At 57.8% G+C, this 13,496-nt stretch overlaps 2 protein-coding genes across 3 annotated transcripts in view; one reads left to right on the top strand and one right to left on the bottom strand.

The window, feature by feature from the left end:
* MTHFSD (methenyltetrahydrofolate synthetase domain containing) overlaps positions 1 to 13,496 on the bottom strand; it is a 135,905-nt gene that overhangs the window by 40,718 nt on the left and 81,691 nt on the right. Inside the window, exons 8-9 of one of the 2 annotated variants that reach the window (XM_084959309.1) lie at positions 10,904 to 11,122; positions 4,924 to 5,141 (exon numbers count right to left, since the gene is read on the bottom strand). In XM_084959309.1, coding sequence (XP_084815435.1) covers positions 4,924 to 4,973 — 50 coding nt within the window. In that variant the 5' untranslated portion in view covers positions 4,974 to 5,141; positions 10,904 to 11,122. Of the gene's footprint in view, positions 1 to 4,923; positions 5,142 to 6,267; positions 8,811 to 10,903; positions 11,123 to 13,496 lie in introns of those variants that run through there. The other variant, XM_084959324.1, reaches the window with a different exon arrangement.
* On the top strand, positions 2,044 to 6,792 carry FOXL1 (forkhead box L1). The gene has a single exon (XM_021093703.2). The coding sequence runs from the start codon at positions 2,225 to 2,227 to the stop codon at positions 3,239 to 3,241; it is 1,017 nt and encodes a 338-aa protein (XP_020949362.1). The 5' UTR covers positions 2,044 to 2,224; the 3' UTR covers positions 3,242 to 6,792.

Genomic DNA, 13,496 nt, shown 5'->3' with positions numbered 1-13,496 from the left:
GTGTGTCCGCGTGGTGACACCCCTTTGTCTCTTGCTCTGGGTGGGCACCAAGGCTGGAGACCAAGCTGGATCCAAGCCTGAGCAAGGCTTGCGCTGTCCCGGAGGGGCTCGGTGACGCCAGGGGCTGTGGGTTTGTCAAAAGCGCCGACCTTGAGGGTCTTTTTCCATCCCAGGGTTCAAAGAGGTGCTCTGATGAAAGCCAGGGATCCGAGGGAAGACAGCACCCCGCCCCCCTCCTGGCTGGAGGGCTATCCTCAAGACCAAGGCCAGGAGGGACCGGGCTGGGTGGGACGCGGGGCTTGTTAGAAACGCATTGTTGGGCATGAGGCCTGGATGCCACCCAGAGCCCGACCTGGCTTTCCCTCAAGCCGGGCCTGCACCCAAACTGGTTTTTCAACCCTGGTGGTGACTTCCTTTTCGGTATTTCAAACGGCCTGGCTCCCCCGCGGTCTGTCCAGACCCCTAGACACAGTTACTTTCTGGAACCCCCCATTTTGGAGTGGGCTCCTCCCTGCTTCTCCGCGTTCAGTGACGACCTCAGCACGGACAGCCGGTCCCCAGCTTGGTGTTGCTTCACTGTGACCGTGGCAGCAGCAGACAGCCCCCCGCCCACCCCCATGCCCCATGGGCCATCACTACCCCACCTGCCATCCCCGCCCCTCCCTCTTCTCTTTGGCACTCGCACGATTCACTCCATGCAGCGTGAACTCAGTTCTCCCCAACCTTTTCTGTCTGTTAAAATATATTCCACAGAGATCATAAACAGGAGCCAGTCCCGCTACGTGGCCCCCGCCCCCGAAGTGCTGGAGGGGGGAAGAGATGCCTTCTAAATCGGCACCATTCAGGGTTTTTGATTCAAACTGGGAGGGGGCTACATGTAAAGTGAGACGGGGTGGGGGGTGCTTACACCCCAGGGTGCGTGGGTGGGTGGTGGCGGGAGAGCCAGCAGGCTTCCCAAATGCTTAATGTAATCGCGGGCCAGCTGCATGCACTTGTAAAGTTGTTATAACCCTCCTTGTTATAAACAGGAAAACGCAGAATATAAAGCAAGAGTCCCGCGTTCACAAACACCAGCTCTCCTGCGCCAGCTGCCAAACTCCCCTTTTATGGTGTTCCTCCTTGCAACCCCAGGCCGGGCAAAAAGACCTTCCTCTCTCCCCTCCACGCCGCCCCCAAAAGGGTTTGTTTTGAATCTTCCCCCAACCAAGCTGTGGATCGGGTACCACACGCCCACTCCAGCTCTGCAGTGCCCTGTACCATCGGCCTGGGGAGAAGCTGGGCTCCTGGCACCCTCTTCCACGGGTCCCCAGGGAGTCCCGAGGTGGAGGCTTGCTCCTTTCCCCCAGGGAACACGCCCCCACCCCTGAGTCCTCTGGGCATCCCAAGGACCTCTCCAAGGTGGGCATCCTCTTCTAATCAGATGCCCACCTCTTCCCTCCTAGGTAAACATGCCTCCCCTCCCACCCACTCCCAACTATCCAAGAGCTCCCAGAGATCTCCAAGGGCATTTTATGAGAGTGTGTCATCGCCCTGTCTCCTCCTCTGCCTGGAGAAGAAAAGCCTTCTTGTGGGCGGCCCTGGGATTTTGGGGCTCCCCAGACCAGAGGTAAAACTCGCCCCTGCGCCCCTCCCATCCCCACCTCTCCTTCCTGGCCCCACAGACCCTGCTCGGAGCCACAGCGATCCACATCCTGCCTCACTGACTGTGTGTGCTTACAGCGTCAAGGGGTGGACGTGATATTTCAAACATCAGATCAGTGCGTTTATATATTGGGTGCCCGGAAATTTTTCCAAATAAACACAGCTTGATTCAACTTGGGTGGGCGGACTTATCAACAGACTAATTCTATAAACAAATGAAGGAATAACCCCGAAACCGATTGGCTGGTATCAGAAAGACACGTGGAGGGAAAAGCTTGGAGTTTTTCAGCAATGAAATTTTAATTAATGTGGGTGGGCTGAGAGCACAGCGACTGTTTATCATAGACAATTTATTTGCCAGCGCTAAGTCAACATATAATAGCAAACTTACAACAATTATTTAACATTTTTAAAGCCATGAAGAGGGGACAGAGCGCTGAGCGGCCGGAGAGCGCGGCAGAGCAGGAGGCAGACGCAGGGCGGGCTCCCCGGGAGGGCCCTTGCGGCGCGGGGCGCAGTCCCTAAGCCGCCCGGGTCGCCTGCCTCGCCGGGAGCGGGAGCACCGCGCCCGCGCCCGCTCGCCATGAGCCACCTCTTCGGCCCGCGGCTGCCCGCCCTGGCCGCCTCGCCCATGCTCTACCTGTACGGCCCCGAGAGACCCGGGCTGCCCCTGGCCTTCGCCCCCGCGGCCGCGCTGGCCGCCTCGGGCCGGGCGGAGCCCCCGCAGAAGCCGCCCTACAGCTACATCGCGCTCATCGCCATGGCGATCCAGGACGCGCCCGGGCAGAGGGTCACGCTCAGCGGCATCTACCAGTTCATCATGGACCGCTTCCCCTTCTACCACGACAACCGGCAGGGCTGGCAGAACAGCATCCGCCACAACCTCTCGCTCAACGACTGCTTCGTCAAGGTGCCCCGCGAGAAGGGGCGGCCGGGCAAGGGCAGCTACTGGACGCTGGACCCTCGCTGCCTGGATATGTTCGAGAACGGCAACTACCGGCGCCGGAAGAGGAAGCCCAAGCCGGGCCCCGGGGCCCCGGAGGCCAAGCGGGCTCGCGGCCCGGCGCAGCCCGAGGCGGGGAGCGGGGCCGAGCGCCCCCGCCCTGCGACCCCGCGCCACGAGGGAGCGCCCGCGCGCCCCCCGCCCCTCCGGGCGGGCGCCTCTCCGTCGGCGCCCCTCCACGGGCCCAGGCCCTCGTCCCCGGAGGGCAACGCCGGAGACGCGCTCCGGGGCGCCGGGGCCGAGGCTGCCGAGCAGCCGGCGCGCACGGCGGACGGCCGGGGCTCTCCTCCGCGCCCGGCCTCCGGCAGCTCTCCGAAGAGCTCGGACAAGTCCAAGAGCTTCAGCATAGACAGCATCCTGGCCGGACGGCAAGGGCAAAAGCCGGCCGGAGGGGACGAGCTCCTGGGGGGGCCCAAGCCGGAGCCCGGCGGCTGCCTGGGAGCCTCCCTTCTGGCCGCGTCCTCCAGCCTCTGTCCGCCTTTCAACGCTTCCCTGATGCTCGACCCGCACGTCCAGGGCGGCTTTTACCAGCTCGGGATCCCCTTCCTCTCCTATTTCCCTCTGCAGCTCCCCGACACGGTGCTTCATTTCCAGTAAAGCCAAGGAGCAGGGGCGCGGTTCTTTCCCCTGCCCTGGTCTGAGCTTCTCGTGAGGCGCCAGGGCTCCCACCGCTGGGGAAAGAAGTCGCGTGTTTTGTTTCGTTTTGTCCTGTTTAAATGATTTCCTCCGAGGATGTGTGGATCCTGGGAAGTCTTAGCAGCCTCTGCGCACAGATGGGCACCCTCCCCTGCCTCCTGCAAGGCGGACCTTCCCAGAATCCCGAGCAGCTCCGGAGGTTTAAAAGACGCTGGGACTTGGGCATCTCAGGCTCCTACCTTGGGAGCAGGAAACTTCCTTGACCTTAGGTCAGTCTGATGGCGTGATCTTCCACCAGCTACCCAGCCAGGTCCGGCGAGTCCGGGGACTGGGAGGGCACGGTCCACGCATGGGCGGACAGATGGCTCCAGGCTCTTTCCATCCAAGCGCCACTGTCAGACCATCGCCAGCTCGGTGGTTGCTTGGCCCAGGCCTTGGCTTTGAGCCCGTCGGAGTGGTGGGTGTTCACAGCTAGGTTTGTTCCTGCAAGTCCAGTTGTGGGGACACCAGGGGTGAACCCTGTTTTTCAAGTTCTCTGGGGCTTGGGGAGGACGTCTTATGACCAATGTCCAAGTGGGAACTGAGAAGCCACACTTTTATGTTAGAGAGAGAATTTTCCTCTTTTCCTTTCTCGACAGTAAAAGGAACATGCTGTATTCTTCGGCTAAATGCTTGATTCTTTTGACTATGAAGGACTGTCCCGTGAAAACGTCTGTATTACTAAGTTCCAGTAAGAAAGCACACTCTATATAACATAGCATTTTGTTGCATCAGGACAGCTCATTAATCAATACACATTTGTTCTCGAACGCATGTCACCAGCAAGAGTCCTCCTATCTCTTTGCTTTGGTGGTTACGGGATCAGCTGGCTTCTGAGGACGCCAGAAGTGTGTGAGGGGAGGGAAGATGTCTCAGACATTAGAAGACTTTGGATTGCCATGTTTGTTTTTTTTTTTTTCCCCAAGATCAGGTTTGATTGTTGCTACATTTTCCAGAATTGTGCAGTGAAGGATGACTTTTAATCAAAAGAGTTGGGTGAAACCAACACGTGGAAAGCAAGCAGAGGGGGGAATGGGTGGGTGCCAGGAGCAGTAAGGGAGCCACTGGTGTCTGTGGAGGTGGCTCTCTGGACTGCAAGGGCCAGGAGGCTTGGTGGCAGGAGGCAGCCAGCTCCTCCCTCTGAGCCCGGGCCGGGTGGGCCCAGAGACTGCAGCGAAACCAGCACCGTGAGGAGGTGACTGGAAGTTGGGGGTGACGGGTGGGTGGGAAGGCAGGGGCTGAGACAAAGGTCTGGTTATGAAAACTGACATTTCACAGCCCCACTCAGCTCGGAACTTTGGGGAAATGCAACCCATCTCTTATGGTGGCTCTTTTGGGGGGTTTTTTGGTGGTTCTGAAACTTGATTTTCTGAGCCTCCAAGTTACTTTAATTTTATCTGATGTGGGAAAAACACAGTAAGACAAGAGTTCTTGGAGGCAGGTGGAGAAAAGGTCTTTGAGGTAATTTTTTAAAGCAGTTTCCAGGATTTATATAAAAATGAACCCAAATGTCACATCAAGAGAGCCTGTTGGTTAATATGTTGGGAAGCATCTTTCAGACAAGCAGAATAATTTAATCGCTAGTAGGCAGAGAGCTGACTTACCAAGAATTCACTCTGAAAGCCACGTGCCGCTGACCCACATGTGTGTCCATGACGGCGTTCTGGCAGCCTGGTGGGAACGCACGCGCGCGCGCTTCAGTGTCCTTGATTTGAAGAACCTTGTTGAGGCCCCAGGTTTGAGATCCAGGATCACTGCCATCAGCTTAAAATGCGGTGGAAGGGCCGCCACTGGGCATCTTGTTATCCCCCAGTCTCAGCCTCTGTGAATAAAGTGGTTTTTTCATTAACCTCTCAGTGCCTGGTTCAATGGATGACTGGGGGAATAAACAAGCAGTGTGGTAGGAAAGGGGAGCCTGGGAGTCTGTCTGGGAGCCCCATCAGCGTCTGAGGGAGGCAGGCACACTGACGGGAGGGGAGAAGCCAGAAACCCCAGGACTAGTGGATGCTGCCTGAACGTCAGCAATGAGACGAAGATTCCGCCTTGTGGGATATGTTTCCAATTCCTTCTTTTTGTGTTTGATGTGCTATCTTGTATGTTGTGTTAATTTATGGTGGCTGTTGTCTGGAGAAGCGAATAATCTAAGGCTGTCGTTTTAAAAGGGTGGTATTTTAATTTTGGAGGTACATACATAGTACAAAGCATAGTACAAACATCGTTTTTATGGCATAGAAAATAAAGGCAGGAGTAGGTATCTGCATTGTGAGGGTGTTTATACCTAAATAAAGAGAAATTCCGTTACCTAATCCCTCCATTCATCCGGTTCAGGACAGCACAGAGGAATGGACGGTGGGGCCATTTGCTATGGATTCTATCCGATTCCATAAGTGTTCCTTCCTACTGAAGCGGGGCGGGGGGGTCCCTCTGGGTTTGAGTAACCCAGATTTAATCACATGCTCCAAGTAATGGGTGGGTGAGACCAAGGAAAGGTTTCTGCTCATAACAAAAACAAAAGCAGACATTTCGAGGAACCCAGAAGCAACGATACGGTTCTGTCCTGCAGCAACTGGAAGCACGCCTCTGTGTTGTCATCTGCACAAAGGGCACAGGTTCTGTTTCCTGTAGATGACCTTTAGCTTAAGCCCCGATTACACCCGCACACGGCCGAGTATGCGGACCAGCGTGGGGCGTACGGCAGGTGTGTGTACCGTGGTAAGTGTACATGTATCAGTTCTACACGCACGTGCTCAGAAATTCATCGGCCTTTTGTCTAACTGGGACAGACACAGATCAAGGGCTGAGTTCTTTCAGACGAATCCAAGTACTGGTACTTTTGGAAAGATTTTGTTTTTTTCCAGGTCACTGGAACAAGGAATATTTTAGTTTTTTGCACTCTTAGAGTGAAGCTAACACAGACTATATAAAAGGATCTGGGGAGCCATACCAACCTGAGCCCTCAACCTCCACGACTTTGGCCAGGGTAAGAGAACGGCGCAGAGGCCTCTTGCTTGGGCCGGTCCTGTGGAAGCTAACAGCCTCCTGGCTCTCACAGGCCCCCTGAGGACTGCCGGAACTGGCGGATGTCCCTGGAGAATTTCCAGAACGGGCCGAACGGGATGTGTTTTGCCATCTTCCGACACAATCGCGTCTCCCTGGAAAGAGCCCACCTGCGGTCTCCACCATCTCACAAAGAGTGACCCGTGTGCGTCTCGGTGTGGGTTCATGAGTTAGCCATTTGTGATGCGACTGTTGCAGCTAAAGGCCAGAGCGTGCCTGGCCGGGCTTGGTGGCTACGGTTAACCTCACAAGAGTGGGTGCTGCTTCCAGGGACTGGCTGCACCGCGTGAGAGCCCCGACTTGGGGTACTTCCTGTCTTCACGGCAGCTAGAGACTTGCTTCAGGAGGCAGGGTTGTTTCAGACAGGCAAAAATATACATGATAACACGCCAAGTTTATTATTAAAACTCAACAGCGTAAGTTTGTTGGAAAAGTAAGACTTGCTTTATCCCCGTTCCAAGCAGTTTTTATGCCTGAATAGCCAGTGGCAAGTCCTCCTCTACACTTGTCTTTATCGAGAGGCCCCAGACTCGGGGTTCTGCGGGGTCAAGCAGAGCCCAAAGATTGTACAGTGACCTTGAGGTGGGCCACAGGGAGTGGCGAGGCTTGGGCCCAATTGGGGGCGTCTGAATGGCATCCAGATGCCAACTGCACTGGGAAAACCACATGAGGGGCTCGTAGGCCAAATGTGGATTCAAACTCAGAGTGTAAGCTACGGGGGGCAGATGAGACCAAGTGCACAATTCGGCAGGGTGAGTGTGGACGCGGCCGCGTGCTGGGCAGGCGGGGAGCTGAGGAGAAACACCCAGCCTCTCTCCTCTTCTGCCTTCCAGCCTCACGTTAATGCCTCCGATTGACTAAGCCCCACCGGGGATCCAGCCTACAGGGAGCCCAGGGAATGCAGCCCGTGGGGTCAGCCTGCAGGGGCAGAAAGGGGCAGGGAGAGCCCCGGAGGTGGGGGCGAGGCAAACAGGGCACGGCCAGCACAGCAGGCCAGTTGGCTGCAGCTGCCCAGACCACACTGTTGATGTCCGAGGGCCTGGGATGCCGCCGAAGGCTGCATCTGTCTTTCTCCGGGATTGGAGTCTCCCGGCAAGCTGCCGGGAGAAGCTGCCGGGGAAGGTGGCTCTGGACCCTAAGCTGAGGGCCTCTTCGGTGGGCAGGTCTGGGCTGAGCTTCTGAGGACGCCGCCCCGGGGGTACAGTCTCTGCCTCCTGGTCCCTGAGCCCGGAAAGGACTTGCTGAGTGGCGGGGGGTCGCGATGCCGGTACCCAGTCTGCGTCCGTTTGTGCAGCAGTTAAAGCCAAGCTCTTCCTTCCCGGGTGGTGTGCTGAGCACGACCCACGCCGTCCTGCTCTTCCAGAAGGCCTGCGGAGGGCGTCCTCGAGCCCAGGCCCGGAGGAGGTGGGGCACGAAGGAAGTGTCTCGGCCTGGGCGATGGCCGGTCGGGCCTCGGGGAGGGTGTGGGACGACCCCTGCTGCTCACAAGCCTGTGTCATCTTGGACCACACCCCATTTAAAGCCTGACTCAGTCCTCATTCTGGGCAACGCGACTATTGCAAAATCCTGCCTCCCCGGTATCCCGGCATCACACTCTCTTCCCAGGGGGCTGGTCACCATCTACTGTCCCGGGGGTGCCCGGGGCCCCTCCAGGCCCTCGGGCGGGTGAGGAAAACCGCTCTCGAGATGAGATGCAGGTGGGGAGGGCTGCGTTGGCCTTGTCAAGAGGGAGCCACCAGAGCTGATAACCCAGCGCTGCCTCCCATGCTGAGGGATCTCAGCAGAGCGACGGAGCCGTCTGTACCTTAACCGAGTCATCTGTTCCAGTGTGGACAGTACTAGTAACGGCCTCGTTAAGCTGCTGTTAGGAGCACATCTAATGATGGGCATAGTCCTAGGCCGGCGGCTGCCCCAGCTCCCATCTGCGAGATGGGCAGAGGCGTGGTGCCCGGTGCGGGGCGGCTGTCAGCATTAGGTTAGGGAACGTATCCGCATGAGACGTCCGGCCGGCGGGAGGTCTTGGCTCTGCACACAGACACGGCCTCTAATCTAAACACTCGTTTTACGAGTCCATTTGCGACTTCTTGGTTCTGTATCATGAGCAGGAGCCCACAAACCCTGCTCAGGTTCTGGGCTCCTGGAGGTGGCAGGAGCCGCCTGGGTGACTTCTTCAGGAATTCCCACCCCCTGGGCAGGCGGGCGGCCGTTCTCCTCCCTTCTTCCTTGCAGGGTTACGTCTCTTGAGATGATCCAACCGTTTGAACATGAAACCAAAAGCAAAATAAGCCGCCACACACAGCAGGGGATCCTGGAAACCACAGGAGAGTGACGGTCCCAGGCCGAGGGGAGAGCCCGTTGGTGTCTCGTTGCTTCGCCCAGGAGCTTAGAAGGGGGTTCCCAGGGCTGGCCGTCCTGCCATCATGAACTGAAGGGCCTTGGGAATGAATAAAACTCTTTATTTCTGCCCCCCCCCCCCCAGCACCAAGACCAGGCCTGCAGGCCAAGGAGAGGCTCCTCCCCTCTCCTGGGGACAGAGGGGCCAGACCGGGGAGCAGATCTTCCTAAATTCATGTGTCTCAGAGCCTCCTTATAAAGTGTAAGGAACATTTCTTTAAATGCTGTGGTTAAATATAGCAGGGGCTTGGTCAGCTAGGACATTTTTAGAAAGCACATTACAAATCAGGAATGTTTTGGAGAAATAAATAAACTTTCCCACATTTTTGGACTTCGTGTCGGCCCTGCGGGCTCCATCTTGAGAGCGTGATGGGGCGGGGTGATGAATAATTCATGCCGGGCTCTGGCTGGTGCCGGGCACCCCTGCAAGTCGCGCTCCTTCCCTGCCTTGGGCATGGGGCTCCAGGGCAGGGATGGCTGGGGGTGGGAGTGGGAGACTGTCAGGCTGGGGACAGCTCAGCGTCTGAATAAGGGCCCCTTGGTGGCCTAAGGAAGAGGACAATCCACGCCAGTGCCTTTCATGCCTTGTCTCCGCTGTTTGCTCCTGGGGCTCACTGGCCTCCACGTGGGGTGAGAACAAAGCCGGGCCATGTTCTCATCCCTCAGCTGCAGGACCTCCCAGTGCTTGCGGCCTGCAAGGGCCCCCCGTTCTGTTGGCCTGTGGTGGGACTGGGTGGCGGGTTTCTAAAAGCTCCCTGTGCTCTGCAGCCAGGGTTGAGAGCCCCGAAGCCAGGTACCAGCATCCTCAGGTGGGTCTCGGGGTGAAGGGACCCGTGCAGGAAGGCCTCACCACCAGCTCCACTCAGACACACGCACAGACTTCGAGAGACAGCAGTCCCGTCCTACGGCACCCGGTTTGTCAGGCTGAGAATCAGGCCTGGGGCACACTGCCAGCACTGGGTCCTTTCCGACCCCCCTGCGGTGACATCGGGCACCAGGGACCAAGGACAGGAACTGCCACACCTGACTGCTGGTGATAGATCCAATCGGTGCCCTTGCTGTCCCCTCCCTCCTTGTCACAGGGGAGCCAAGCCAGTACCCAAGGGGCCCTCTCTCGTTATTTTTCATTCTTGCAGTGGTTACCGATGGAGCTTGGGTTAGAACTCGACTTTTTTTTGTCTGGACAAGTGGCCCTCTACCTGCACTAAGCCCTGGAATCCTCGGGGCGGGGGTGGGGGGTCTGTAAAAAATGCTGACCACTGGGTCACAGCCCCAGGGGTATTTTAGAAACAACACCCCCCGCCCCACCGCCGACGCCGCCCCATAATTCTTAGTGTTCAGCTGGGGTGGTGCACCAGTGGTTTTGATATCAGTGAGGGAAGGCTTTGAGGTCAAGTGTCCGGATTATTCAGAAAAACCACTTGGCATGAAGAAAGAGAAAAGTAGGCTTCGGGCTGAATGAAGCAGCCCAGCTGCTGACACTCCTCGGGGCTCAGGGCTCCCCTGTCCCTGCACACCCCGAGGGGAGAAGGTACTGAGCACATCACCGGGCCACATGCCTCTCACTGGGTCATTTCAGTGACCCCCCCCCAGCCCCCGGCGAGGCTGCCCGGGGCTCCCCAGCTGAAGGGTGAGGATGGAGGCTGGGGCGGGCACACGGCGCACAGTCGGGAAGATGGGTCCGACACGCGGGCCGTCTGCTCCCACTGCTCCCGTTCCCTCCCACCGTCTCTGGTGAGGTTCACGAGTGTTCCCCCACGTTTCAGCTCCGGGTAAAGGCAGCACAGGCACTTCGGGACACGCACAAGCAGTAAAAGTGTGTCTCCTTTTCTGTGACCAGGGATGAGTCTTGTACCTTGGATAGAGCAGGTTGTCACTCTCCATCCATCAAAGAGTCACTAAGGGCCAGGCCTGGGACACGACTTAGCCGTGGATAAATGGACCGGACCCCGGTCCTGCCCTCGAGGGGCTGATACTGAAGGGGAGAAAACCAGCGAGGCAAGTTGTCAGACCCCAGCGAAGGCACTGCCGAGCTCTGTGGTTACCCAACACCTTTTAAATGCTCCACTTCCCGAAAGAGCCCTATTCTTTCCATCTCGTTTCCCAAATACAACAAGAAGAGCCCCTGCTCACCTCTGTGTGCTAGAGGGCGGCCCATGGCCAGACCTACGTCTGCGACCTTGCAGTGCACCTGCTTTGCTGCTGCCGACGGCGCCAATGGTCCAGGGACCTGAAGCCATGAGAGCCATCCAGGCTGTGAAGTCCTTCCATCTTGCTGAAGCGAGGGCTTCTGTAGTGGCCAGCCCTGTGGTACTGGCAGCTGGGAATCCACTGAGTAGCCTTTGCAGAGACCTGTAGTTGAACGAGAGTTTGCAGCAAAAACGTAAGCCAATAAGCGCGGCAAGATCCACCACTGTTTGGGTATTTCTGACGCCCGCGCTCTCCCGGGCTCTGCGCTCATGTGTGCTTTGCAGGCATCGTGGCTGGCCGACCCTCAGCCAGGCCCTGCCAGGTCGGGAGGCTGCTTTCCCTCCTTGCAGATGAGGTGGCAAGGTGGGGGAGCTCGGTGGCTGCCCAAGGGCTCGCAGCCCAGACAGGGCAGAGCCGGGCTGCAGTTCAGGCTCTCCGGCTCTGAAGCGGCCTCCCTCGTCGTCGCCGTCGTCGTCAGGCTCTGTCCCGAGGCCTTTACATGCACGGCCTCTTTCATCGGGAAACAGACGTAGGAGCTGGGAATCACTGTGGCCGTGTTACCACAATATTTTACAGGTAGGCTCCCCAGGCGGCAAAGCGAATCCTCGGCCAAGTCGCAGAGCCAGGCACACCTGTCTTTACAGCTCACGGCCGCTCTTCCGTTTCACTCCACCAGGTGTGGAAGTGGCGGGCATCCGAGCAAACAGCGGCTCCCCTCCGAAAGCGAAAGAGACAGGCGGGAACCCACCCCCTGCCAGACACACCCGACACGAGGTCCTCAGTGGCGTCTGCGCACCAGAGCCATTCAGGGAGCTCGAGAGAGCACGCCGCCTGGCCCCCGGCCCCCGAGGTGCTGGGGCATTTGGCCCCCCCTGGCGATGCCAGCACAGAATCACGGATGAGAGTCACTGGTCACCCGTGGTCCAGACTGGTCCAGTACCCTGGTTCTCAACCGGGGGCAGTCTTACCCCGGGGCAGCTGGCAACGTCTGGAGACAGTCTAACCAGGGAGGGTGCTGATGGCCTCAGGGGGCTGAGGCCAGGGAGGCTGCTGAAAGCGCTACAAAGCACAGAAGAGCCCCACCCCACGGGGCATTACCCCACCCTTGCGGCCCCAGGTTTGAGAAGCCCTGTGATCCCTCTGTGTGACTCCACCAGCAAAGCCCAGCTGGAGCACAAGACACACTTCTATCATATCCCAGTCTCTCCGGGGCTTGTCAAGCTAAAGGGCCATGTGATGTGTCTTGATCAGAGGCGTATTTCTGCATCTTCTGGACCAGTGAGCCGAGAGAGTCATTTGACAATGTTTTAGTAGCCATATTAAAAAAGAAAAATTGACAAGAAACAGGAAAAGTTCATTTTAGCTGTATATTTTATTTAACCCCACCTAAACAAGATATTATCATTTCAGTGTGTAACTTAGTATCAAAAAGTTCTCCACAGGAGTTCCCACCATGGCTCAGCGGTAACGAACCTGACTAGTATCCGTGAGGATGCGGGTTCGATCCCTGACCCTACTTAGAAGTGTTGCTGTGAGCTGGGGTGTAGGTCGCAGACTGGGCTCAGGTCTGGTGTGGCTGGGGCTGTGGCGCAGGCCGGCGTCTGCAGCTCCAATTCGACCCCTTGCCTGGGAACCTCCATGTGCCATGGATGTGGCCCTAAAAAGACACACACACAAAAGTTATTGACACACTACGTCTTTTGGCGCCAAGTCTCTGAAATCCGGTTGTATCCTGTGTCGACGGCACAGCTCACCTCGGATGAGCCGCCTTTCCCGCAGTCGAGAGGACACCCGCCGAGCCAGAGCCCCGTCAGGCGGCACAGTCTCGGGCCCTCCTTCCACACGCTTTTATGTGATCCTGCAGCAGGGCACCCACCCCAGCGGCGATTAAGTTATTTTAGGCCCAGTAATGAGTTTTGCATCTGTCCCCCTCCCCCACTACGCAGAGTGCTCTGAGGGCAAAGCTTACACATTGGCAGCTCCTTTTCTCCTGTCCTGTCCAGCCTAGTGCCTGCCACACAGGAGGCGTACAAAACTACTGGCTACACTTCCTCCACGCCCGGCTCTCCCGCCAGGGCGAACGTCCCTCAGCCTATTATAACCAAATGCTTGACGTGCAGCAGACGGAACGTCTGGAGGGCCGATGGGCAAAGGCGCTTGTCTGACTCCTGGCGCTTCTTTCCACGTGGGTTGCTCTCCTTCACCGGCTGGGCCGCGGGCAAGCGGGCTCATCTGACCGGTCAACGTGGGCAGAGCGATGCTAGCACCCGGGGTCCCAGCCTGGCTCTTTTCCCCTTGGAGTGAGCGCCTCTGTTTTGCTCTCCAGGGTCTGCCCACTCCCCACCCCAACCGCGGGTGGGGGTCCAGAGCGGCCGCTGCCGAGGGGGCATGTTTGCTGCTCGCCAGGGACAAGCCACAGCCTCCAGCTGTGCTTTCAAGATACGTGTTTTGGCTTCTCTCTGCCCGATCCCGTCATTTCCCAAGTGGTTCAGAAGGCGGGCAATCTCCTCCTTGTACTGGCGAGGACCCTACCACG

The sequence above is a fragment of the Sus scrofa genome, chromosome 6 (genome assembly GCF_054392235.1).
Source record: "Sus scrofa isolate SSC_HxYL_T2T_F1_AM1 chromosome 6, Sscrofa_HxYL_maternal_Yorkshire_Landrace_v2.0, whole genome shotgun sequence".
Taxonomy (NCBI): Eukaryota; Metazoa; Chordata; class Mammalia; order Artiodactyla; family Suidae; genus Sus; species Sus scrofa.
Note: the sequence above shows the minus strand (reverse complement) of the source record. Positions and strands in the feature narration are given on the sequence as shown.